The 27,249-nt window shown below is 40.3% G+C and overlaps 2 protein-coding genes across 2 annotated transcripts in view; one reads left to right on the plus strand and one right to left on the minus strand.

Moving 5' to 3' along the window:
* AVEN (apoptosis and caspase activation inhibitor) overlaps positions 1-27,249 on the minus strand; it is a 200,127-nt gene that overhangs the window by 145,138 nt on the left and 27,740 nt on the right. The window contains exon 3 of the mRNA XM_058740558.1: positions 2,981-3,158. Coding sequence (XP_058596541.1) covers positions 2,981-3,158 — 178 coding nt within the window. The remainder of the gene's footprint in view (positions 1-2,980; positions 3,159-27,249) is intronic.
* The window catches only part of CHRM5 (cholinergic receptor muscarinic 5), a 98,630-nt gene that overhangs the window by 28,842 nt on the left and 42,539 nt on the right, over positions 1-27,249 (plus strand). The window lies entirely within an intron of this gene.

The following is a 27,249-nucleotide window of genomic DNA, read 5'->3' on the forward strand; positions in this document are numbered from 1 at the left end:
ATAAGTTATTTCTAATTTGGGTTACTTTGGTAGTTAGTAAAGAAATTATATACTAAATATATCTTTAATATATATATTTAGTATATATATTTATATTTTATATATTTTATATATATTTTTATATATATATATATAATATAATGTTATATATATATATATATATATATATATATATATATATATATAATGATCACAGAATGTACTCCATCTCTCAAAAGTAAACTAATATAGCCCTACTCCTACAATGAAGAAAGCATAGCAGCTCTTCTCAGGCTTATGACATGGTGAAAAGAAAATGATCCATCAGCAGCACAGTGGGGAAAAGCTAGAAGCACATGTCAGAAGATGGGACAATTGTCATCTCCCGAGAAACCAATCACACATAAACAAGCTACTTGTAAAGAAATCAGTAAGCAAAGACAGACTACAAGAAAAATACATAGGAGAGCCAAATCATGCCAGGCTTTAAGTTATAAATAAAATGCTAACATAAACAGTCAAAATCATAAGCCACTGGGCATAGCCGCCGGGTTAGATTAGAACTGTGAATCGCCTTCCGACATTCAGGCACTATCTTTCACTTGCCAGATACTGTCCTAGTAACCGAGTACACTTTTAATTCAATTAAAACCAGGTAGTCCGGGGGCGCCTGGGTGGCGCAGTCGGTTAAGTGTCCGACTTCAGCCAGGTCACGATCTCGCGGTCCGTGAGTTCGAGCCCCGCGTCAGGCTCTGGGCTGATGGCTCGGAGCCTGGAGCCTGTTTCCGATTCTGTGTCTCCCTCTCTCTCTGCCCCTCCCCCGTTCATGCTCTGTCTCTCTCTGTCCCAAAAATAAAAAAATAAAAATAATAAAAATAAAATAAAAAACCAGGTAGTCCACACTGCACTACTTCCATTCCACCCACCCCCCCGTCCTTTAGCAGAACAGCTAACACAAATTAAAACTAAGCAGCCCACCTTTTACCTTTCTCTCACCTTGAAGAAAGGTGCTTATAAACCTGCAAGCAGCCAAAATGCAGGTGACAAGAGGGCAGTACTCATCTGACTGGCAAAAAGAGGAGTCACTGGCCCCTAAACAGTCAATGAGTTGGATGCCGTCAGCAAACCTCTCCTGAGAGGGTGACACTGTGGGGAGCGTACAACAGAAGGACACCAGTCTGAACCTCGCTCTGCTGACCCACACTCACCCTACTCTCTCCACGTGTAATTTTTTTCTACTCAAGAGGTTTATTCTATTAAGCTCAAAGAGAATTCATCACTTTATGATTCCTAGTCTGGCATGGGCATTCAAGAATATAGGCAAGATGAGAAAAAAGAAAGGTGGAACTCAACAGCAACGTAAAAGTTGGAGGCAAGAGGGAATTCAAAGCAAATTGTCTGAAAATATTATTTTCATTTTATTTCTCTGCTTCTCAATTCTTTATATTTTTTTAACCTGGCAATATTATGCTTTTTGTTGTTGTCAAGGTCATTGTAGACTCACATACAAATTTAAGAAATAATACAGAGAGTGGCGCCTGGGTGGCTCAGTCAGTTGAGCGTCCAATTTCAGCTCAGGTCATGATCTCGCAGCTTGTGAGTTTGAGTCCTGCGTCGGGCTCTGTGCTGCCAGCTCGGAGCCTGGAGCCTGCTTCAGATTCTGTGTCTCCCTCTCTCTCTGCCCCTTTCCCACTCATGCTCTGTCTCTCTCTGTCTCTCAAAAATGAATAAAGTTAAAAAAAAAATTTTTTTTTAAAGAAACACACAGAGATCTCCCATGTACTTGGCCCAGTTTCCCCCAAAGATAACAGTTTGCGAAACTGTATTATAATATCACAACCGGAAATACGGACATACTGACATTGATATAAGCACCAATCCTCTTCAGATTTCCTCAGTTTTATTTGTAGTCACTCATGTGCATGTGTATTAAGTTCTAAACAATGTTACCATTTGTGTAGGTTTGTCTACCTACTACCACAAGACAAAAGATTGTACCAGCACTATAAAGAACCTTCACATTGCCGTTTTATAACCGCATCCACTTCCCACCCTCCCATCCCAAACCCCTGAAAACCACTAATCCATCCTCCTTTCGTCCTTCCGATTCTCACGCTACACTCTAGTAGAGAGCAGCCATCTCTCCAGCCAGCTCTGTTCCATCACTCTCTGTAACTACTCTCTTACTCCACCTTCACACTGCTGCACATCGCTCAGGGTAGAGTCAATCTTAAAACAACAGCTGGGCATAGAAGGAATGAGCATTTCACCTTATTGATAGAGAAGACTGTCCAAAATCAAAACAGAAAAGTTTTCGTGTTCAGGTACACAGGACTCTAATACATGCATATCCGCGAATATGCATATTCCTGGCTATAAAAGGGAAAAGAACACATACTCTAGAAGCTTGGTAAAGCTTTGTATAAACATAAGCATTGATTCCTCTGATATCAAAGAAAACACTTCTGTATTCAGACTACCCAACTTAGAGGGGCATGGTTCAGCATTTTCATTTCTATAAAGCCTTTTATCCATTTCAACCAGGCCTTAAGTCCTTCTACATCAGTACATGGAATCCCTGGCTTCCACTTAATGAAACATCTTTTTTCCTTGCAAACCATTAGACACACTGTCCTTTACTTGAATTTAAAACCCAAAGGACAAAAGGATGAATTGCTAGTTACTAAAATGCAGCTTTATGGGGCGCCTGGGCGGCTCAGTCGGTTGAGCATCCAACTTCTGCTCAGGTCATGATCTCGCAGTTCGTGAATTCGAGCCCTGCATTGGGCTCTGTGCTGACAGCTCAGAGCCTGGAGCCTGCTTCAGATTCTGTGTCTCCCTCTCTCTCTGCCCCTGACCTATTCGTGTTCTGTCTCTGTCTCTCTCAAAAATAAATAAACAATAAAAAAAATTTTTTAATGCAGCTTTAAAGGGAACATAAATAAGAGGTTTATGCAACTTTCAGAGCACTAAACCATAGGCAAGCAACCGGAATTCATACCTGCAGAGCTGAGGAGGACACTGAAGTCCGTCCCCCGTTGTGATTCTCCACTTTCATTATTGACCTCTTTTTCAATATCTTGATATCGATCCCAGTTAGAGACTATCTTTCTTTTAGAATAATTTCCCTGTTCCTCATTCTCTTCTCCAAAGGTCTCTGCATCACTGTCATCTTCAACCTGCAATCATTACAAACAAATCAATACACAGGCAGTGGAAATTTCAACCATAACAGCCTTAGCAGTAAAGTAAAACAAAACAAAAAATAGTATACAAGTATCATGACAAAGAGCATTTTATAGATCAAGCTGAGGATACAAAATTATATTTCAAAGGGACCCCAATGTACCACGGTCCGGAATTCATTTTCAGGGTAAATTTTTCCTTTTACTTTGCAAAGGAAATCTGGCAAGTTCCTGTCTAAAAATTTGTGTAACTGATAGGGCTAATGCCTACTACCCCAATGTATCCTTTCCCATTAGTTGTTTCATCTTAATGAAACAATCAAGGCTATACAGGTCTTTTTTTTTTTTAGGCTTATTTTTATTTATTTTGAGAGAGGTATTTATTTTGGGAGGGCAGACAGAGAGGGGGAGAGTCCCAAGCAGGTTCCACACTGTCAGCACAGAGCCCAAGGAGTGGCTCGAACTCACAAACCATGAAATGACCTGAGCTGAAATCAAGAGCCAGATGCTCAACGGACTGAGCCACCCAGGCACCCCAAGGCTATATGAGTCTTAAACTTAGAGGACTTTAGGATAGAAATCAACCATTTCCACTTACAGATTTTACAAACACAGTAAATAAGTTTTGTAAGTTTTAAATGGGAACTCTGCTCAGGTGCATTCAAGAGTACAACTTCCAGTCTTGAGTATTAAAAAAAGAGCATGCAGAAAAATGGAGAAGTTGAGGAATTATAAAAGATGAAGGGCCTAGTTTCTTCAACAAATAATTTTCAAGGGAAAAAATGCTGGGGGAGGAGGGAGATACCTACAGATTGAAAGAGCTTAATGGACACATAACCATTTGTAATGTCAGAAACTTATTTTTTTTTAAAGAGACGAAGCTCTTACTATTCTTTAAGTGAATTTACTTATTTTGAGAGACAGAGAGACAGAGAATCCCAAGCAGGCTCCACACTGTCAGTGAAGAGTCTGATGCAGGGTTCGAACCCACAAACTGTGAGATTATGACCTGAGCTGAAATCCAGAGTCAGACACTTAACCAATTGAGCCACGGAGGCTCCCAGGAGCTTATTTGAAGTCAGATTCTAACAATATAACTATAGATAAAAATCACTTATGAGACAGAGAAATGTGAATGACTGGATATTTGATTATATTGAAGGAATACGATTATTTCATATATTTATTGTTTGCGGTGATACCATACCATGTTTTTTTTTAATGTTCTTATTTTTTAGGAAAAAATATTGACTATTTATAGATGAAAAGACAGGAATGTGGGATTTCCTTCAAAATAATGGGTGGAGGGGCGCCTGGGTGACTCAGTCCGTTGAGCATCCGACTTTGGCTCAGGTCATGATCTCATGGTTTGTGAGTTCAAGACCCATGTCAGGCTCTGTGCTGTCGGCTCGGAGCCTGGACCCTGCTTCAATTCTGTGTCTCCCTCTCTCTCTGCCCCTTCCCCGCTCATGACCTGTCCCTCTCTGTCTCTCAAAAATGGATAAACGTTTTAAAAAAATAAAAAATAATAATAATGGGTGGAGAGGAATGGTGGGTACAGAGGAAATAAACTGGGCACAATTGATAATTATATAATCCTATCTACTTTTGTATGTATTTGAAATTGTCCTATTATAATAAAAAATTAAACTTTAAACAAGAAAGATGCATGTAGAATCTAAAGTCATGTTTCAAAGAAGCATCCCAAAGATTATAAAATCCTCATCAAGAAAAACCTTGTGAAATATATTATAAGAATCTACCTGTAGATAGCTTTCGTTAACACAAAAATGAGGCATGTGCACTGCAGAAAAGTAAGAGGAGAGACAAGCAAAGAGATAAATAAAAACCCCACATTCCTATCACTGGAGAGTAGGAGTTCCACTATTAACACCTTAGAAAGACATCTAGAAGTATATGCGCTATTTATATATACATTTTTTTGTAACAAGAATTTTTTCATCAAAATTCTCTATCCCTCCATCTCAGAAAATATCATTTCATATAACATCCAGACTATTTCCAAATTTGTCTGACTCCAAAAATTTGCTTTAGAGCTGGTTTTGTCCAAGCTGGTATCCTACTCAAGATCATGCCCTGTATCTCACTGTCCCTTAAATCCCTTTGATTCTAGTTCCATCTCTATCTTTAAGACATTGATTTATTGAAGAGACCAGTACACGTAGGGTGCAGAAGGACCCATCCTTTGTTCAGCTGCTTCCTTGCGGTATGGTTTATGGAAATAATGGATTAAAAAAAAAAAACCTAAAAATCTGAATGCCCAATGGGGTCAAGTTAAATATTTTTTAGTTAAAATACAGCATAGATGGTGCTCTGAACCTTATGTTACACCACATGAAAGGACAGGTGATAAATGTCTGGCCCAACATAAGTAATGCTAAGATTACCCAACGAGTTTGGACGAAGTCTGATCCACCCACTATAGGTGGGTTTTCCCCCCCTTGCATCTAGGAACTCGACTGCGTGGTATTATTTTGTCCACTACAAATTTCTAATTCCCCAAACAGATTTAACGCTAGTCAGTAATTCTCACCTGGATCAAATTTAGTAAGCTTTCATGAAAGGATACAGTATTGACCTTTCAAGATTACTCACAGCCCTCAAATATCATCAGAAGCCTCCTTGATGGCACAAAGAGATGGCAAACTACATCATAATCTAGGGATTGCAAAGATGCCCTGAAACCTCCAGGTTTCCTGCCATTCCTGAGAGATTCTCAGAACTAAAAGATGGTAGCAGATTCAAGGTATGTGCTTGAGTAAGATCTCCTGTTTAGATAATAAATACCAGGAAGGTTCTAAAGAAAACAGCTTCATAACTGATGAGAACTGGGGAGGACTGAACTAGAGCTGAAAATACTAGCAGGGTTTAATCTGGGAAAATCCAATTTTCCTTTGTTGGTCCACTGGGTACACAGAGTTCAGAAAGACTTATCCAGTTAGCACAAAACTTGTGAACATCGCCCTAATGCATGGCAAAAATGTAAGCCTGGGCAGAGTAATTAGCTTGATGCTAAAAAGGATGATGATCTGAAACACCTGAGGAACTACTAACAGTGACATAAGCCCTGAAACAGGAGGCAGGGGACCTAGGAAAAATGAACGGCCCTGCCCTCACCATCATTTAGTATTTACAACGTGTGTATAATAGGCTGGGGCCTCCAACAGCTAAATGACTCACCAATCCCCAACTTACAAGAATCACTGAATAATGATCTCATTACCCCCGACCCAACTGCAGAGATGAGAAGAGGTGTCATTAGCCTCCATCACAAGAGGGTAGTAAAGAGTAATAAAGCTTAGAAGACATCTGATGTAACTTAGAGAAAGGTGTACCTTCAAAACTCTCATAGATTTTATGTTTGGTTCATTTTGCAACGATCTGGGCCAAAATATGCAAAATCGCAAGACAGAAGAAACAGAACAAACAGGAAAATACTGATGAAAGCGATGTGAAAACTATAAAGCCATCATTATTATAACATCATTACAAAATTAGTAAGCTAATTTTGTATACTGAAATATAAGATCCTGATGAAAAAGATTAAAGAAGACACAAATGGAAAGATACGCTATATCACAGATTAAAAGACTATTGTTAAAAATATCCATACTACCAAAAGCAATCTACAGATTCAATGCAATCCCTATCAAAATTCCAATGACATTTTCCACAGAAATAAAACAAACAATCTGAAAATTTGTATGGAACCACAAAGGACCTTGAATAGTCAAAGCAATCTTAAGAAAGAACAACAAAGCTGGAGGCATCATGCTTCCTGGTATCAAACTGTATTACAAAGCTATAGTAATCAAAACAGTATGGTAATGGCATAAAAACAGACATATAGATCAATGAAACAGAATAGAGAGCCCTGAAATAAACCCATACATATATGGTCATTTATGACAAACAGTACATCATGGGGAAAGGACAGTCTCTTCAATAAATGGTGCTGGGAAAACTGGACAGCTGCATGCAAAAGAATGAAACTAGACCACTTTCTTATCCTTACACAAAAGTCAACTCAAAATGGATTCAATACTTGAGGGGGCATTCACTTTCAAGTGTCCCCTCTCTGTAAAGAGAGCTTTCCTACTATTCTTCCTTTCTAATTCTAATAAATTCTAATAAACTTTGGCCTGCTGCTGCTCAAAAAAAAAAAAAAAAAGTGGATTAAATACTTGAGTGTAAGACCTGAAACCATAAAACTTCTAGAAGAAAAATATAGGTGGTAAGCTCCTTGACATCAGTCTAGGCAATTTTTTGGATTAGACACCAAAGCAAAGGCAACAGAACAAAAGTAAACCAGTGAGAATACATCAAACTAAAAAGCCTCTGTACAGCAAAGGAGACCATCAACAGAATGAAAAGGCATCAACATCATTTATCAACAGGGAAATGCAAATCAAAACTACAATGAGATATCACCTCACATCTGTCAGAATGGCTAGAATCAACAATACAAGAAACAAGTGTTGGGGCGGATATGGAGAAAAAGGAGCCCTCATGCACTGTTGGTGGAAATGCAAACTGATGCAGCTACTCTAGAAAACATGGCAAAAAAATTAAAAATAGAACTACCCTACAATCCAACAATCACACTTCTGGATATTTACCCAAAAAATACACAAATATTAATTCAAAGGGATACATGCACCTCTGTGTTTATCGCAGCATTATTTACAATAGTCAAATTATGGAAGCAGCCCAAGTGTCCATCAATAGAGAAATACATAGAAATACATAAATATGTGGTGTATGTGTGTATACCTATATCTAAATATAAATATAGGTAAATTAGATATAGCGGTAGATATAGATAGATATAGATACAGATGATGGAATATTACTCAGCCATAAAAAGGAATAAAATCTTGCCATTTGCAATGACATGGATGGAGCTAGAAAGTATTATGCTAAGTGAAATAAGCCAGTCAGAGAAAAACAAATACAATTTCACTCATATGTGGAATTTAGGAAACAAAAAAATGAGCAGAGAAAAAAAAAATAAGACAGAGAGAGAGAGAAACCAATAAACACATGCCTAGCCATAGAGAACAAACTGATGGTTACCACAGGTGACATGGATGAGGGATGGGGGAAATAGGTGATGGAGATTAAAGAGTACACTTCTCATGATGAGCACTGAGCGATGTATAAAATTATTGAATCACCGTATTGTACACCTGAAACTAATATAACACTGTATGTTAACTATACTGGAATTAAAATTAAAAACTTAATTGAAAAATGAGAAAGCAACTTACGGAATAGGAGAAAATATTTACAAATCGTATCTAATACAGCCTCTCCTCCCATAACTGACTTTAAAAGCAATTTAAAACAATATGTGCTTAATTATGTTTCCATATGTTATAGGCCCAACAATATATTTGCCAATAATAGCACAAAGGAGGTGGGTGGGAGCAAAACTGTATTGCAGTAAGGACAGGACTTTGTACAGGAACTCGAATATCAGAAACAAATGTACAAAACTAGCAATAGGAAATAAGAAGCTAATATAACAAAAGTTATAAATACATGCTTACACTTCTTCTTTCTTCTCTCATTCTTTAAAAGGTAAAATTATAGGGGCATCTGGGTGGCTCAGTCAGGTGAGCATCTGACTTCGGCTCAAGTCATGATCTCACAGTTCATGGGTTCATGCCCTGTATCAGGCTCTCTGCTCACCATACATGCAGCAAACACTGACTGAATTAACGAGGGGAATTTTTCAACAATAATAGGTAGAGGCATCAATACCCCACTTTCGATGATGGATAGAAGAACGAGAAAAAAGGTACCATATGCACAACGGAGTCAATAAAAGCTTTACTCACCGCAGCTATACTGCTATTTAATTTACAACTATAATTTACATTAAATTACAACCTGCTTAATTTAACTGGACTGAACAGTATGTTTGGGCAACGCTGTTTTTTAAATATCCTCTTACCTTTTCTTTCAAAAGGGCGACCATTGGCCAAGAGAATATTTAAAGATTATCTTTATTATGAAGAGCCCTTGGATAAGCCAATAAAACTTGGGAAGTTACTAGCAACACATAACAACAAGAGCCTATGGAAAGCCTTTTATACTTAGGATTCTTTTTGTAAAAAAAAATAAATGTTTATCTATCTTTGAGAGACAGAGAGAGACAGACCATGAGTGGGGAGGGAGCAAAGAGAGGGAGACACAGAATCCGAAGCAGGCTTCAGGCTCTGAGCTGTCAGTACAGAGCCTGATGTGGGGCTTGAACTCACGAACTACAAGATCATGACCTGAGCCAAAGTCTGCACTTAAGCAACTGGGCCACCCAGGCGCCCCAGAAACCTAACTTTTGAAGGTCCTTATTTTACTTTCTGCTGGAGTAAGGGATATGGAAATGGCTTTCCTAATAAGGAGGTTGAACACAGTCAATCACACATTTTTCAACTACCTCCTATGTTTCTCACAAAATGTAATTATATCATAAAAGGCAACAGGATAGAAAGATATACAAGAGAAAATTTAAGGAAACTCTTGAACAGAAAGTCACTGGTAAGTGATTTCAATAATTAGGTAATAATGTCAAATATATTCAACCAAAAATGTTACAATGTATAAAATTGGAAAATTATATTAATTCACCTTAACTTTAAAATTTTTAAATGTTACCAAGCTTTAAAATATATTACTTAGTCTAATTGCCAACTTTTATATTTATGACCCTATTAAGGTCATTTTTTTTTATCTTCTATACTCATTTTGTGAAACAGCTGATGCTTCACCACTTTAAATATTCTTAACAACAGAAAAATGTATAAATCATAATTGAAGAGTTCACTGACAGCTTTTGGTATTAGAGAAGTGTGCTAGCAAAAATAATTTTTATGTAGGGGCGCCTGGGTGGCTCAGTCGGTTAAGCGTCCAACTTCGGCTCAGGTCACAATCTTACAGTCCGTGAGTTTGAGCCCTGCATCAGGCTCTGTGCTGACAGCTCACAGCCTGGAACCTGCTTCAGATTCTGTGTCTCCCACTCTCTCTGCCCCTCCCCTGCTCATGCTCTGTCTCTCTCTCAAAAACAAAATAAAAACATTAAATTTTTTCAATAATAATTTTATGTAGTATTTCAAGAAGCCAAATTTCAGCTAAAAATTAAATTAAAAAAACATATATATATATATATATATACTATATAACTAGTATACAAGTAAACTAACAAGTTTGTCGTTGTGTATTACATAAAAATATGCATTAGAGCGTGATCATACTTGAAAAAAAAAAACAATAAATGCAATATGGCACATATATCTACATTACCTATCGAGTCCAGAACAATGTTCACAGTATTTGAGCTCCAAAATTCTCTAGCCCAGTATGAATGGAGACAAAGTCATCCAGACCATAATCAAATTCAGGTGTTTCTCTAACAAGAGAATTATCTACAGCTTCTTTTCTTGTCCTTCCTTGTGATCAGTATATGGGAAGGAAGAGGAGACAGAGGAATCTGAAAACAGAAAAAGTGGTACCCCCATCCTCAAAACAGCTACTCAGTGACACTTCTACCAGGCTTCTTCACTCATCCCCAGTCCTTATCTTTCTTTCTCCAAGTCCTTGTATCTTATCTTTCTCACCTGTGTTATTTTGTTTCGGAGAGTTGGCTAAAAAGAGGAGACACAGAAAGGAAATTACCATTTGCCGGCAGTCCATAGAAGGGCTAGACTATGGGATAGCTCATCGCAAAGACCCTGAGAGTTTATGCTGCCGTAATTGAAGGGTAGTTTGGAAATTAGACTGCAGTAACTTTCATTGGACTAAATGGCAATTTTAAACTATACTTAGTGAAGGTCCCTTTACGAGGTCCTTGTGGAAAGGTGAGGTAAGTGGCAATAGAATCAGTTTCATTTTATCTGCTTTACAACTTGAACTTCATGTAAGAATTCAGACTAAAAAAGGTTTTAAAAACGACCAAATTACTCAACCTTGCAAGTCCCAACCTCCAGGTAAAATTCTGTGAATTAGGTCAATGTCAACAACGTTTCTAGTAAAGAAGGTACCAAATGGAACTGTAAAGACCGTCTGCTTCTCGATGTGGTTCTGATCTAAGAAAAAAGTCAGCATTTTGCTCTGCCAATCTATTGACGCGCACTATAGAGAGATACAACTATAGAGAGATACGATAACCAGAGATACAACTAAGAGGCCTTCAAGCAAAAACTTTTCTTTGTTAAATCATTTAATTAAAAGATTTTGTATACACGAAATTATCTGGGGTGCCTGGGTGGCTCAGTCAGTTAAGCATCTGAGTCTTGATTTCGGCTCAGGTCATGCTCCCAGGGTTGTGGGATCAAGCCCCGTATCTCAAAGCCTGTTTAGGATTCTCTCTCTCTCTCTGCCCGTCTCCTATGCGCGCACACACGCGCGCGCGCGCGTACACACACACACACACACACACACACACACAAACACACACACATCAATGTTGATAGGAGCGCTGCATGTAGACTCTGAGCATTCCTGGGCAAGCTTAGTGTACAAACCACACTCAACTTGACCACAGCCCCTGACAGTTCACTTTCTCTTAAGGGGGCAAGTGATACATCAGGGACATGTGCCTCTGCCCCATCTTCCCTGGGATTTCACTGCCTGGGCTTAATGCTGGAAATGGCCAGATTTTCTTTTGACGGCCTCAGTTAAATTTCCACTCCTCTCGTCCACCAGCACAGGACTGGTTTCCTTGGTTACTGGGGTTTTAACACCATCACCTTCCACTTTCCAGAAGACTCACAGACCATTAAATGGCTGTTGGTTATTTGGCCGACTTTAAGACACTCCCCAAACTCACAAGTCACCAGAGGGAGAGAACTTAATTAACAGGGAAACAATTATTGAACAGGAAGGAACCTGAGTAGCCCAGGTCCACCCTCTGCCCTCAAGTGAGATGTGGAAATCACATTGGGCCAGTCTACCCTATGCCAGAGACTGCGATAATGTCTTCTACCCAAATTAACCATATTGCATCCTTCATGAGCACAAACGTCCAATTCCTTAAACATTATTGCTTCCTCTACATTTCTTAAATGCCAGTAACTTTTTTAGTTATACTCAAAATGAACTTGCTGAGAGAGACTAAGCCTGTGCCACCTCCTCCACACCATAAATTTTGAAAATAAAATTAAAAATTAAAAAGCACCTTTATTTTTAGTTCCTTCTCTGGACACATTTCTTTCTATAAATATAACTTTTTTGTATATTTATTTATTTTGAGAGAGAGAGAACATGCACACAAAGGAGGGGGAGAGACAGAGAGACAGAGAGACAGAATTCCAAGCAGGCTGCGTGCTCACCCCATAGCCCAACGCAGGGCTTGATCTCATACTGTGAGATCATGACCTGAGCTGAGATTAGGAGTTGGACGCTAAACCAACAGGCTACCCGGGCTCCCCTCCTTAAATGGCACTGATCTTTCATCTGTCTGTCCTACAATATATCTGAAGGGGACAGGACTGCTTTTGTTCCCTGCTAACATTCTTACACTGTTGCCAAGATTTCTTCAGCAACTAATTCTTGAGTAGCTACAGAGTGTCAGTCACCAGTTCAGGTACTGGGGAGTACAAAAACAAACAAGACAAGTCCCCTCACCTTATGAAGCCAGAGTCCTAAGAAGAAACAGAGAAGCAAACATGTACTTTAAAAAGTGTGATATGTGTGCATGTGCATTCATAAGATGTCACAAGAGCACAGGAAAAACACCAGCAATGGAGGAGAGAGAGAGGGAGGGTATCTGTGAGCCAGAGATACGGAGGAGGACAGCATTTCGAGTTGAGGGAATATATCATTCAGCTCTAGCCATGGGCATGGGACCTGAGATCAGCCTAGCGAATCAGCAGCTGCCATCTCCTGCTGGAAGGCAGCTCCCAGGCTCCCAAGAGAGTGAGCAAAGGACATGCTTATAACCAGGGGATGGCAGCTGTTCAAAACAAAACCCAGGGAGGTCACCGGGAAGATGGTAGCCATAGTGGCATGGTTTTTTAGTCTTCCCAATTTCCCCATAAAAAACACACACAGAGCAATTTAGGACGGCATGATCAAAACTCCAGGGAACACACCCACAAAAGCCTAGGGGGTAAGCTATCTCCACAAAGCCCCCAACATGGGCAAGAATCGCAAGAATTACGATAGGATAGGAACACAGCAAGAATCACAAGTCCTGAATGGTACCAGCACCTAGGAGAGGAAGCAGAGGGAGTCAGCAGGGCACCTGACAGACCTGAGCATCCCAAAACAAAGAGCAGGTGCTCGTGAAGTGGGCAAGGCCCACTGAGAGCAGCTGCCAGAAATGTTGGGTCTTAGGCACACCAACAGCTATCAGGTACAGAAGTTCACGGAAAAGCTTGAAGGGACAAGTACGTCTGGACCCCACAAACTCTCAGAAGTAACTGGGCAAAGCTCCTCACAGGACACAACTCCACTCTGAAGAGAAATTGCTGGAGGCAGAATCCAAACCATGCAGAACAGAGACAGTGAAGAGAGGGGGGATAAAAAGGCAAGATTAGGGGAAGGGTGTAGAGTGAGGAGGCAGGGACTCACTGCAAGTGAAAAGGTCCATATTTTGGCACTTTAAAATAACAGAAGAGGGTGCCCCCAGAGCCATGAACCTTGAAAATTATCCTTAAGAGTGTCCCTCTTTTACAAGCTTGGGATAACGGATTCCACATGAAAATCACAAACAATAAAGGACCATGGTCAAATCCCATAAAAAGTTGTCATTATAAGGACAAAGATACTAAGGACAGGAGCATTTATATAATAAATAAGTATATAAAAACAAACCACCCAAAATTCCTTATTGTAATACAATTTCACTGTTTTAAGTATGTAACTAGAAATCCCACCATAGGTTTTGAGGGGCGAAGGATTTTTTTTTCTTACATTGATTTATTTTGAGAGATAGCAAGGAGTAGGGAAGGGGCAGAGAGAGAGAGGGAGAGAGAGAATCCCAAGCAAGTTCTGAGCTGTCAGCACAGAGCCCGACTCAGGGCTCGATCCCATGAGCCATGAGATCATGACCTGAGCCAAAGTCAGATGTTTAACCGACTGAGCCACCCAGGCACCCTTAGGAGTGACGGACGAAAGAAAGAAAAGAAAGAAAAGAAAAGAAAAGAAAAGAAAAGAAAAGAAAAGAAAAGAAAAGAAAAGAAAAGAAAAAAGAAAAGAAAAGAAAAGAAAAGAAAAGAAAGATTTCCAGTCTCAGTCTTGATCAGACAGACTTCGACACATGAAGAAGAAAAAAAAAAAAAAAAAAAAGGAAGGTTGAAGAGAATCTGAGAACAGAGGAAAAACAGAAACCAAACCCACAAAGCAGTTGTTAGTAACAACCCACAGAATCCTTCACTCCACCCTTTCCCTTCTCCAGGTTCTTATCTTGTCCTCATCGGTGTTATTTTGTCTCGGAGGCATGAAAAAGTCATTCCCATTTGTTACCAGAATCGAGAATCTGGGTCAGAACGACTCTTCTCTCCATTCCCAGCTCCTCAGATGCCCTTAACTCCCCTTCAAACAATACACCTTCACATCTCAACAGTAACCTTTACGTGGACACAAAACTGGGGAAATTTTTGTTTCCTAGCTTTTTGTCAGATCGAAGTTCACGGTGCTGTCAGATCAACACGACTTTTTTTTTTTTTTTTTTAACTTCTGTAAGAAACTCAACATAATAAAAACAGGCACTGAGTTCAGCTCTGATGGGTATTTGCATATCCATCTCATACGGTCACTTCTCTCCTCAGTAACCTGCTTGTGGCAGTCCGTTTGCTCTCACAGGTTTCCTCTCTTTTCCTTCGTAGGATACTTGGGTCAAAAGTATCTCAGCCAGATTTCTCTCCTGAGCTGTGAAATGTAACCAAATCTTTTATAAGATTTTTTTTAGGTTTATTTATTTTGAGAGACAGAGACAGAGAGCGTGAGCAGGGGAGGGGGAGAGAGAGAGAGCGAGAGAAAGAATCCCACACGGGCTCCATGCCATAGGCACAGAGCACCATGAGGGCTCAAACACACGAACTGGGAGATCATAACCTGAGCCGAATTCAAGAGTCAGACGCTTAACGGACTGAGCCACCCAGGTGCCCCTAAAATATTTCTAACAGGAGTTTTTGATCCAGCCAAGACACTTTTCTCCACCAAACCTGCAAATCCACTATCATCTAAAGCTGAGTGTCTCCACATGCTCGAATGCTATACAGCCTGTAAGAACGATGGAAATACTTAAAGAATTCCCTCCTCTTGTGAGCTGCTTCATTTCTTTAAAAAATGGCTATTTTGACAGACAAAACACTTGTTTCTTCTTTATACTGAGTTCTAAACCACCAACTTCTAAATAATCTCCCAAATTCACCTCCTTGGTCCATTTGTTAACATCAAAAAGCAGACAACGTATGCTCAGCTTGCCCTATAAACGAGACAAAGTTACCACTACCACATGCCACTTGCTTTTGTTTTTAATTTTTTTGATGTTTATTTATTTTTGAGAGACGGAGACAGAGTGTGAGCAGGGGAGGGGCAGAGAGAGAGGGAGACACAGAATCTGAAACAGTCTCCAGGCTCTGAGCTGTCAACACAGAACCTGACGCAGGGCTCAAACTCACCAACTGTGAGATCATGACCTGAGCTGAAGTCGGACGCTTAACCGACTGAGCCACCCAGGGGCCCCGGCCACATGCCACTTTCAACACCATGGAGATACATACCGTCTTTCTGTCTATAAAGTTAAGCAGCTTCCTCAAAGTCCCTTCTCTCCAGCTATTTTGGGACGTTTATCACTGAAGTTTTTTCATGCAATGTTCCTGTTACCATGTAGCTACCAATTGTAATAGGTCAATCATCAAGGTAAGTGACCTCAGTAAGCCTCATTCAGAAGTTCTAAAAGGACTGGAAGTTCGGCTACCTGACCACTATTTACTCTAGCAACACTTACAAAGATTGTGTTGTCATATACAATTCTTTTGCTTGCTATTTACTTCATCTAATACACACAACAGACTCTTTAAGAAATTCGGTCTTTCTGGGGCGCCTGGGTGGCTCAGTCAGTTAAGCGCCGACTTCAGCTCAGGTCATGATCTCGCGGTCTGTGAGTTCGAGCCCCACGTCGGGCTCTGTTCTGACTGCTCAGAGCCTGGAGCCTGTTTTGGATTCTGTGTCTCCCTCTCTCTCTGACTCTCCCCCATTCATGCTCTCTCTCTGTCTCAAAAATAAATAAACGTTAAAAAAAAAAAAAAAAAGAAATTCGGTGTTTTAAGTTTTATTTAGTTTCTGTAGTAATCTCTACACCCAACACAGGACTCCAACCCATGACACCAAGATCAAGAGTCACACATTCTTCCAACCGAGTCAGTCCAGTGCCTCTCAGGTCAACAGATTCTTGATTTTTTTTAAAAAATGAAATCATCTGGGGTGCCTGCATGGCTCATTCTGTTGAGCATCTGACTCTTGATTTGGAGTCAGGTCATGATCTAGCAGTTCATGAAATCAAGCCCCTCAAGAAGCCTGCTTGGGATTCCCTCCCCCTTGCTCTCTGTCTCTACTCCCCCTCCCCAAATAAATAAATAAACTTAAAAAAAAAAAACAGAAATCATCTAGTCTTTTTCTATGCCTCCGAATAGAGGTTTTACTACTAGACAATGTCTTTTTCTACCTTTAAAATAGAACTTCTTTCTAATACCTTTGCATGCTTGCTCTATGACGTCAATCTATGGAGGCAAATGGAAAATTTGGTTGAAACAATACTATCTCTCTCAAAGTATTGTGTAGATCATCTGGTTTAAGCCCAGAGGCTTTAAGAGAGGAAAGAAGGTTCAGAAAAGGACTTGTCCAAGGTCTCACTTAACAGCAAAAGCAGAATCACAATCTGCCTAGAATGCAACCCAGTGCTTTTGCAAACATGTCTCCTGACTAAGCAAAATCTTAGTAAAATAAATGATTCTCTATAATGTTTTAAGTTTCTTCATTTCTAAAGCCTTTGTGAAGGTTCTATTCAAAACTCCTGACTACCATTAGAAAAAAACAATGACACTATTTAAATGGCAAAAGAAATACAGCAAGCCAGCGATCAATGATTCCAGAATCATCCTCTGATGTGTGAAGCTACCTTTCTTACATCAATAGCACTCTCTTGATCTCTCAAAACTTCATTCTCATTCAGTTATCTTAATTTCAAGGAAGTCCTGGAAGATAGGCTATGACCTTATACGTAATTATATATACACAGATGAAATACAGTTGAAACAGGCCATGTACCCACTCCAAAAATTTAGCATCCATACGAAAAAGCCAATCTCTGACACAAAAGCTTATTCAACTGCAACCAATTCATACTCGTCATTTAAAACAGCAAGGTTCACAGAATGAGGAAATGGCTTGATAGTAAGAAGTCACTTACAGTGAAAAGCAATAAATATGGCCAGAGATTGGGAGGAGAGGGACACATATAGTCATTAACAATAAAAAAAAAAAGACAGAATTTGAAAAGAGTTGATGAGCATTTGCAAAAATTATCGCAAGTACCTTAGAGCAAAACGAAAACAAAAGAGGATGTCAACTCGTGATAAATTGGTAAAATGTGAAAAAAGGAAACTGTACAAAACAGGTGCAATCTAAACCTTAATCTATGCTTAATTAAAAGATTAATGCCACCATCTGGCAGAAAACCCTTCTCCTACCACCTCACAACTCAGTCAAAAGGACTGCCAATCTCACTACGGCTTCATTAGTGACGGATCTAAGTTACAGATGTGCAGCTAGAAATTTGTGTGCCTACACGAAAGTTTCACACATTACAGCATTCAGGTCCCTTGACCAAATTACAATCTTCTCCCTCCTTGTGACAAAAAAGCTCGGAGTTTAACTGACTAGGTCAAATTTCAGAAGATACAAGACCTAATCTCCACGTAACTTTCATCATCCTGTCTTTAGACAAGGGCCAAACTCAAGCCCTAACCAGTAAAAGCTGTTGGATTTGCCAGTTCACATTAGAGAACAATGGATCTACCAGAATTCCCTCCTTTTTTAAGCATGTGGTTCACGTGAGACCGACCACATACACAGACTGACCAAAGGATGAGGAATGACGCCACTAGACCAACCGTCTGTCAAGCCTTGTTTTGTACATGTGGTTGACCTGACACTCCTGAAATAATGCGTGTGCTTCCCCTTCTCTAGCCTTCTACCATTTGAAGCTCCTCCTTTGAATTTCTCCTCCTTTTCACTTCTTCCCTTAGGAATTGTGCAAAATGCCCAACACTTCTTTTCCGTGGACTGGTCGGATTTTTCTGTGTGTTGAGCTCTTTTCTTTATTTTCAAGAGCACTTGCACACAACCACATGAACACGAAGAGAAAAGTCAGAAGGCACTCACAGCACTCCTGTGAGCAGGCTCCCTGGAAAGAGAAGCCAACAGAAATCAAATGACAGCTACTGCAAAAATTGTATTTAGAGATTTCAAGTGCAAACATTTTGCAGGTGGAATAAGATGGCATTGTTTGCAAAGAAGATGAGTGCACATATTAATCGTGAAACGTACTTTTGCCACACAATGCATGACATTTGAAAGGCACTCGGCTGGCACACTCGTTTCTGGCTACACCGCGTGGTCTTGTGCCTCCGCCATCAAGGGAATGACATCATGGCTACACACAAGCAAAAACTCCTTCCGGTCCACGCTACTTTAGAGAAATTGAGAAACAAGAGAAAGAAAATGCGCTTTTCACAGGCAGACAGATTCGACAGACCATTTCTCCTGTGTCAGGACAGAATTCTTCAATCTGCATTTCCCTTCTGCAGCTCTTCTCAAGTGTGACCTTTAAGAGGCTCTTCCGACATTGGGGAGGCAAAAACTTTAATTAAAAGAAAGGGCAGCAAAGAGACCTAAGGAAGGAAGAAGGCTTTTTTACCTTGCATTAGACAAAGGTGGATTTTCTCAAAGCTCCCAACTGCCAGGACAAAATGCAAATCCCAGGATCAGGATTATATCGAGCACACAAGCTAAGGGCCTTGAAGCAGGGACACGGCACAGTGGGCCTAACTGACCACATGCTGGTGAAATTCCCTCAGAGCTGGCAACACTAACATCACATGTGCCCTATCTGTTGTACAAGTGTGACACTATTTACCTCCCTTCTAGAAGTTTAAAGCGACCCCTCATTGCACCTTCTTGAGATCCCCCACCACATCATCCAATACTCTTTTGTGGAGGAAGCACAAATTAAATTCTAGTATTGCTTTCTTCTAACAAGGAGGCCTGCGGATTTAAAACCGTAATCAAACCTTCAAGGGGAATAAACTTGAAAAAGCTAAAGCTTATTAGGACCCGGGCTCTAGTTGTGGCAGAATGAAAACGCTGTGCGTCCCTGTATAGCATTCACACAATTTGCGGTGCTTCACACAAGAAGGTTCATCTGCCTGCAAACAGCAGCCCCACTGGGATTTCTGTGGAGGCAACACTGAGTAGATTGAAGTCATGTGAAATTCAGAGCCCTTGCCTCCAAGTGACGCACCATCATTATCACAACTTTGACAAGGGGAGAAAAAAAGAAAATGTCTAGAGTGTGATATATCATTAAGATAGTTCTGAATGGGCTACATCTCAGAGACAGCCCTAGAGAATAAAAAGGGACACGATGAGGGCCCTGAGAAACAGAGGGTCTGTCCCAAAGAAAATGTCACAATCACCAGCAAGATAAACCTTGCTTCCTTCAATACAACCCCAAGACCAGTCTTCAGGCTTTATCCACAGCAATTCGGTGTATTAAGGGAAAAAAGAATAAGGGAAACTCTTTTTATTCTTCTAAGGGTCCTGAAGCCCCTCACAGAGCAGCAAGAGTGAGATTCTATAAGAACGGGGTCCTGATCCAGATGCGTAGATTCCATTAGCTCAAGCACACAACTCGCTTGAAAAAAGAAATCCTATATTTACAACTCTGCCGAGCAGACAGGCTCTCTCTTTCAGCTCTGTGGAGGGCTGAAGACCTACTTCCTCACTGAAAAAAGATTTCACATGAAAAATAATAGTCCTCTTGGTCTGGAGTACTTATCTTCTTAAGATTTGACAAAAATTTTAAGTAGGTGGCTCTTCAGCAATTATTTCCTTTTTTCCATTTCCACAGGGTAAAATACAAAGTTCTATGAATTTAGATAAACGTAGTCACGTAGGGGCACCTGGGTGACTCAGTCCGTTAAGCTGACTCTTGATTTTGGCTCAGATCATAACCTCATGGTTTGTGGGATCGAGTCTTGTGCTGGGCTCCGTGCTGTCAGCGCAGAGCCTGCTTGGGATTCTCTCTCTTCCTGTCTCTCCACCCCTCCACCTGAGTGAGCACACACATTCTCTCTTGCTCTCTCCCAAAATAAATAAGCTTTTAAAAAAATGTAGTCATGTAACCACCACCACAATCAAGACATAGAACAGTCCCATCACCCCCAAAATTTTCCATCAGGCCAACTCTCCAAGACTTCCTTCACTGAAAGTACATTCATAGTAGACCCATCCTTGTGGATGACACTGGTTCATGCCGTTTTATTGCTAAATTGAGACACATCTTATAATGTACCACAGTTTGAGTATCCATCCGTTCACCAGTTCCAGAATTTGGGTGGTCGTTTCTAGCCTTTGGCAATGATAAAAAAGCCACCACAAGCATTCACAAACCTGAATTTTCATTTCTTTTCAGTAAATAATACCTAAGAGTGGAACTGCCACATCATATAAGGGCATGTCTAACTTGATAAGAAGCTGCTGGGATTTGGTACCGCCATTTTTCTAAGCCATGCTAATAGTCATACAGCAATTTCTCGTTGTGGTTTTAGTTTGCATTTCCCTAAAGACAAATGTTGTTGAACACCCTGGTGCCAGTTCCTTCCCATTGATATATCTTCTTTAGCGAGCTGTCTAAATCTTTTCCCCATTTTTTTTAATGGATTATTTCTTATTGGGTTTTGGGAATGCTATATATTTTCTGGATACAAGTCCTTTGTTGGATATGTGACTTGAACATATTTGTCCCAGTCTGTGGTGTTTTCGTTTTTGTTTTATTGAGTAGAATTTATTCCTTAGGTAGTTTGCATTCAGTTTTGCTGTGAGCCTCAAAGTCCAGAGATCGCCCACATATCCTCTATGTGGTTTATCTTTTCATGAAAAGTCCAAATTTATCATTTTTTTTTTAATTTTGCAGATCATGTTTTTGGTACTATATCTAATAATTTTTTGCCTAATCCAAGGTCACATGTTCTATTTGTCTCCTAGAAGAATAGCTATTCATTCCAAGACAGTTTAACTCATGGGACATGTGTTAACTGCTTCAAAGTCTCTATCTCGTAATCCCAGGATCTGGATCATCCTGGGGTTAGCGTTTGTGGACTGTCTTTTGTCTCAAGAAATGGTCACATTTTTCTGGATTATTGTGAAATTTTAAACGCAGAATAACATCCTGAATATGAAGTTGTGCAGACAATGGGTCCTGTTACAAATCCTCTGGAGAGCATTAGGATTTTGTTTGTTCCTTTTTATCAGACAACCAATCTGCTTAGGCTCAGATGGGCCATGGTTCCAATGTCACCTCAGTGCTCAAGGCTTTTGCTCCCCCATGTGCAGCTCAGGGTGAGTCCCAGCTTCAGGTCAGTCCGGACACAGAGAAGACCCTCCCCCCCTTCCAGCTCTTTCCTCTTAGGAGTCTCCCAATCTGCTGGCCCAGAGGTGGGATTTCTCTTGGGGTCCTAGCTGCCCACATTGCTCCTCTAAGGGCAAAGCAGAGAGAGAAAAAAAGGGAAATAAAAACGGGCATTCTCTTACATGTTTTGGACCACAGGGGCCCCTTATCCTGGTTCCCCTGACCAGAACAAAAGGATTTCCAAAGGCATTTTAGGTGCCAGCACCACCAGCCACGTGAGCTCCCCCAAGGGGTCTGCTCCAGGATTCAAAAGGAGGGAGAGACACGTATACACTTTCCAGCCTACATTTCCCTACTCTTCTGGCAGGAAAGATCAGATTTTTTCTTGGATTTTAGCGCCCTCTGCACATCTGCTGCAGCTCTGAGAGCCTCTGGCTCATGGCCAAAGAGAAAAGAAAAATGAGAAATTCACCCCACTGGTCCCAGCATAGGTGGTTTCTCCCCCGCTTTCACTCCCTTCCCAATTTGTCACTTTTTCTTTACTTTCCCGAGTCCTCAGGTAATCAATCTGTCCATAGTTTTCCGTCACAATGCACAGGAGAAACAAGACCTAGTGGGCTGACTTCACCTGGTCCTGTCCTCCAGTAACTTCCATTTCCCGTTACCTGCTAAGGCAGCACCTCTCTTCCCATTTCGCGTTCCAGCAGCTTCCACGCCTTAGCTGAGGCACTAGCTTGCCTCTCACCTTCCGCTTGAGGGTATAGTCAGCATGGAGAAAATCCGATCCCTGATTCTCATAAAACCAGGACGTACAGTGCACATGTTTTACCCTGGTCTTAGCTGTCACTCTTTATTTCATATCCTTACAAAAGACATGGGGAGGGCACCTGGGTGGCTCAGTTGGTTAAGCGTCCGATTCTTGACTTTGGCTCAGGTCATGATTTCACGGTTCACGGGTTTGAGCCCCGAGTAGGGTTCTGTGCTGACAGTGCAGAGCCTGCTTGGGATTCTCTCTCTCCCTCTCTCTGCTCCTCCCACTTGCAGGCGTTCATTCTCCCACTCTCTCTCTCTCCCTCAAAAAAAAAAGACTTAAAAAAAAGACAGAGGGAAAGAAAAAACCTACCTGACCTCTGGCACACTGTCCTCTCCTAGTTCCTGCTCGCTGGAAGCCTCAGTCTCTTGCCTTCCTTCCCAACCACACCAGGCTTAAGAAGCCAGGTGGGAGGTTCACTATTCATTGTAAACAGCTGCTCATCAGGTATGCCGATAGGGAGCAAGAAAAACTAACCTACACAGGTTCAGGCTGTTAAGGGCATCAAAGAAAGAAAGTGTGTGTCAGAGGCTTCTTTCTTTGGCAGACATTTAAACTCATTCTGGCTCTTTTCACTGGTGGCAAACTAGAGGACTATATCCAGAGAGGAACCCAGTGACTGGGTTTAGTTTCAGATACACAGCTAAACCTAGCTCCCCTGCACTGCTTTGAGCTGTAATAGGAAAATCAAAGCTGCTAAACAGAAAATGAATGTGGATGTTTCCAGAATGTTGGAAGTAATGCCATGCTTAAACACAAAATCCACTCCTCAGTCCCATAACAAATATCTCTGAAAAAACTACACTACACCAGGCACTGTTTCATGTACATAGAATACAGAGGTAAACAAGACAAATTCCCTGCCCTCATGGAGTCATCACACAACAACAAAATGAATATAGAATGTTATACAAATATAAAACACAGTTGTTTCAGGTAGTAACAAATAATATACAGATAAAGTACGATAAGGGGTTGGAGAACAATGAGAGCACTATCTGATATAGAAGAGTCAGGAAAATCTCTTCAGAGATAACATTTAAGCAGAGAACCTGAATGGATAAGGGAGTAAACCATGTCAGGATGTGGGGATAGAAAGGCAGAATGTTCCAGGCAGCAGGTGCACAAGCCCTCAGGAGAGAACAATCCTGCCCCAACCAAGGATCAGAAATAAAGCCAATGTCATTATACTGGCTATGCTGGATTGAACTTGGAGGAAAGAGTGTAGTAATGAGGCCTAAGAAGTAAGCAGGCATCAGATCATGAAGGGCCTTACATGGCATGGTAAGGAATTTGGATTTTATCCTAAATGTGATGGGAAAGCAGACCTATAGAGATGTGAACAATGCAAGGTTTAATCTAACCATCCTTCTCACCCTCACTCTCAACCAAAAAAAATTACTTTCAGACTCAGAGCTAAACCGAATGTTCCAATCTACTTCACAATCAGTCTTTTTTTTTTTTTAATCCTAGTTAACATTTAGTGTAATAATGGTTTCAGGAGAATTTAGTGATTCATCACTTACATATAATACAGAGTGCTCATCCCAATAAGGGCCTTCCTTAATGCCTATCCCTCATTTAGCCCATCCCCCAACCCAACACACTTAATAGTCTTAACAGATCACAAAGTTAATACAAAATCACATCACAACCTTAAAGACGAATGAAGCACACTTAATCCATCCCCAAAACAATACTCATATATCATAAATACCTTCAAATGCCAAATCACTTCTTTTCTACTAAAGAAAAGAAACTGAAAGACTACATTAAGCTTTTGAACTTGTGTTTTTATTATAAAACTCTTCAAACACAGTACACTAAATCCCCAAGTACCCATAACCCAGCTTCAACAACTGCACATAATTTGCCAGTCTTGATTTTATCTATCACCCCCTGCTTCCTCAAATACACACATGCGTACACACACACTTTTTAGTGTATTTTTTTCTGGATTAAAAAAATTTTTTTAATGTTTATTTATCTTAGAGAGAGAGAGAGAGAGAGAGAGAGAGAGAGAGAGAGAGAGAGCAGAACACGAGCAGGGGAGGGGTAGAGAGAGAGGGAGACACAGAATCCGAAGCAGGCTCCAGGCTCTGAGCTGTCAGCACAGAGCCCGACGCGGGGCTCAAACTCACAAACTGCGAGATCATGACCTGAGCCGAAGTGAGATGCTCAACCGACTGAGCCACCCAGGCGCCCCTTGAATATTTTTAAATAGAGCTAACACATCTGTCATTTCACCCATATTATTTCATTATGTCTCTTTTATTAAAAACTTTAAATATAGGGGCGCCTGGGTGGCGCAGTCGGTTAAGCGTCCGACTTCAGCCAGGTCACGATCTCGCGGTCCGTGAGTTCGAGCCCCGCGTCAGGCTCTGGGCTGATGGCTCGGAGCCTGGAGCCTGTTTCCGATTCTGTGTCTCCCTCTCTCTCTGCCCCTCCCCCGTTCATGCTCTGTCTCTCTCTGTCCCAAAAATAAATAAAAAATGTTAAAAAAATTAAAAAAAAAAAAAAAAAAAAACTTTAAATATAAACACAGTGCTTTTGTCATAGCTAACAAGAGAAACAATAATCCCTTAGCATTACCTGGTCCATGTTCAAATATCCTCCAACTACCTCAAGTCTTTCCTTTTATATTTGGTTTTAAGAATGAAGATCCAAACAAGGCCAACACAGCGCCCATGTTTAGTATGCCTCTGTAAGTTTCCTGTAATCTATATTGATCCCACAGAATTTCCCACATTTTGGATTTGACTGTTGCTTCTTTATATTGTCCTTTAACTTGTTCTTCTATCCCACTTATCTCCATAAACTAGTAACGGGATCTAGTGGCCTGATTACAGTCCAGTTTAGCATCCATTAGTGATTACTGTTTAGATTTACTAGTTCAGTAGGAGCTGGAAAATGGCAATTTTCTAATTCTAGCATTTCTTCTGCATTAGATGCAATGTATATTTTGGGGGAAAAAAAACAACTTTCATCATCAACTGTTTGGTTATCCTAAAGTATATAGTTCATTCAGGAAAGAATAATTGCTAAATCTCTTCCCTTACTTTATCAATGTTCAGAATTGTGCACTGTCACCTACCAGCCTCCAAAGATAGAAGGCTGGGGCAGGGGGTGGAGGGCTGGGGGGTGGTTAGTATCATTAAAAACTCACATTTGCTCTCTCTCCATCCACTGCATTTATTATTTCTTATTGATGCTCAAATAGCCCCAACCAGTGGAAGTTCCTGGGAACCTTTGATAACATTCTTGCTTTCTGCCCCATACCTGGAATCAGACTTTTCTCAAATATGTCTGTTTTTTTTTTTTTTTTAAGTGGGGAATGCTATTTAGAAACTATAATCCAAGTGCTAAGAATGTTCACTGTAACAGGATTGTTTTTGTTTCTACCTTTTTCAGTGGAAAACACATACTTAAAAAAATAAAAGTAGGACAACATGGGTGGCTCAGTGGACCAGCTCTTGATTTCAGCTCAGGTCATGATCTCATGATCAAGAGATCAAGGCTCACACTGGGCTGTGTGTTCAGTGTGGAGCCTGCTTGGGATTCTCTCTCTCTCTCTCTCCCTCTCTCTCTCTCTCTGGCCTTCCCCTGCCTCTCTCTCCCTCTCAAAATAAATAAACAAATGTATAAAAATAAATAAATAAAAGTAAACCTAAGTTCATACAGATATTTCAAGTTTAAGATTACAGGGTTTTTACTTAATTGCTGCGATTTTTATATTAGTTTCTCTTTTCTCTTACTCTGAAAATCTTAGTTACTAACAACATTAATATAATTACTTGTTTCCTTTACCTTGTAATATATATTTAATATTTTCAACATAATGATACTAACAACACTACTAAGAATACTGAATGTAGTTTAAGAGTTCTCTTAGGTACCTTTGTTCTTAGGACTTATCCAACTGGGGATATATAGCCAAAATATGATTTTAGAGTCACTTGAAATAATTCTTTGACTAAGCCATACTCAATAGATTCATGAGAGCTTTCAGCTATTTTGTTTTGTTTTCAGTTATTTGACATTCAGCTTTAAAATGAGGATTTACATACCTGCTCACACTCTCGTTTGTGCTTGCTCACTCTCGCTCTCTCTCTCACCACACATTACTACATATAAGCAGTAGGTTGATGCTATTTTCAGTGTCTATAATAGTAGATACAATGAACTGGTCAAACTGTTTACAGGACTGATCATCAAAGACACTGGATCCAGTATAAAATATAGCCCTGTATTCTTAGAAAAATGGCAGATTCCAGGACTGGGAAGAAAATATACATGATAAACCTAAAGCATCTAGTATGTAGTAGTACCAGAAGGTAGAGGGTCTCACACACACACACACACACACACACACACACACACCCCTGATGAGGGTGGGGCAAAGAAGCACAGAAGTCAACCGAGACCCCTCCTAATGGTCAAAGCTGAACAATTTGAGCAACAAAATAAATTAAGTAGTATGGGATTATTGGATTATAGCCCACAGTATAAAATAAACATCCTGGAGTCCACACCAGCATAAATAAATGATGGAGTAGATCAGTGGGGTAGATCAATCTCCCACGCAGAAGAATTTCAAGTAATTTACATAGATT

The sequence above is a fragment of the Neofelis nebulosa genome, chromosome 7 (assembly GCF_028018385.1).
Source record: "Neofelis nebulosa isolate mNeoNeb1 chromosome 7, mNeoNeb1.pri, whole genome shotgun sequence".
Classification (NCBI taxonomy): domain Eukaryota; kingdom Metazoa; phylum Chordata; class Mammalia; order Carnivora; family Felidae; genus Neofelis; species Neofelis nebulosa.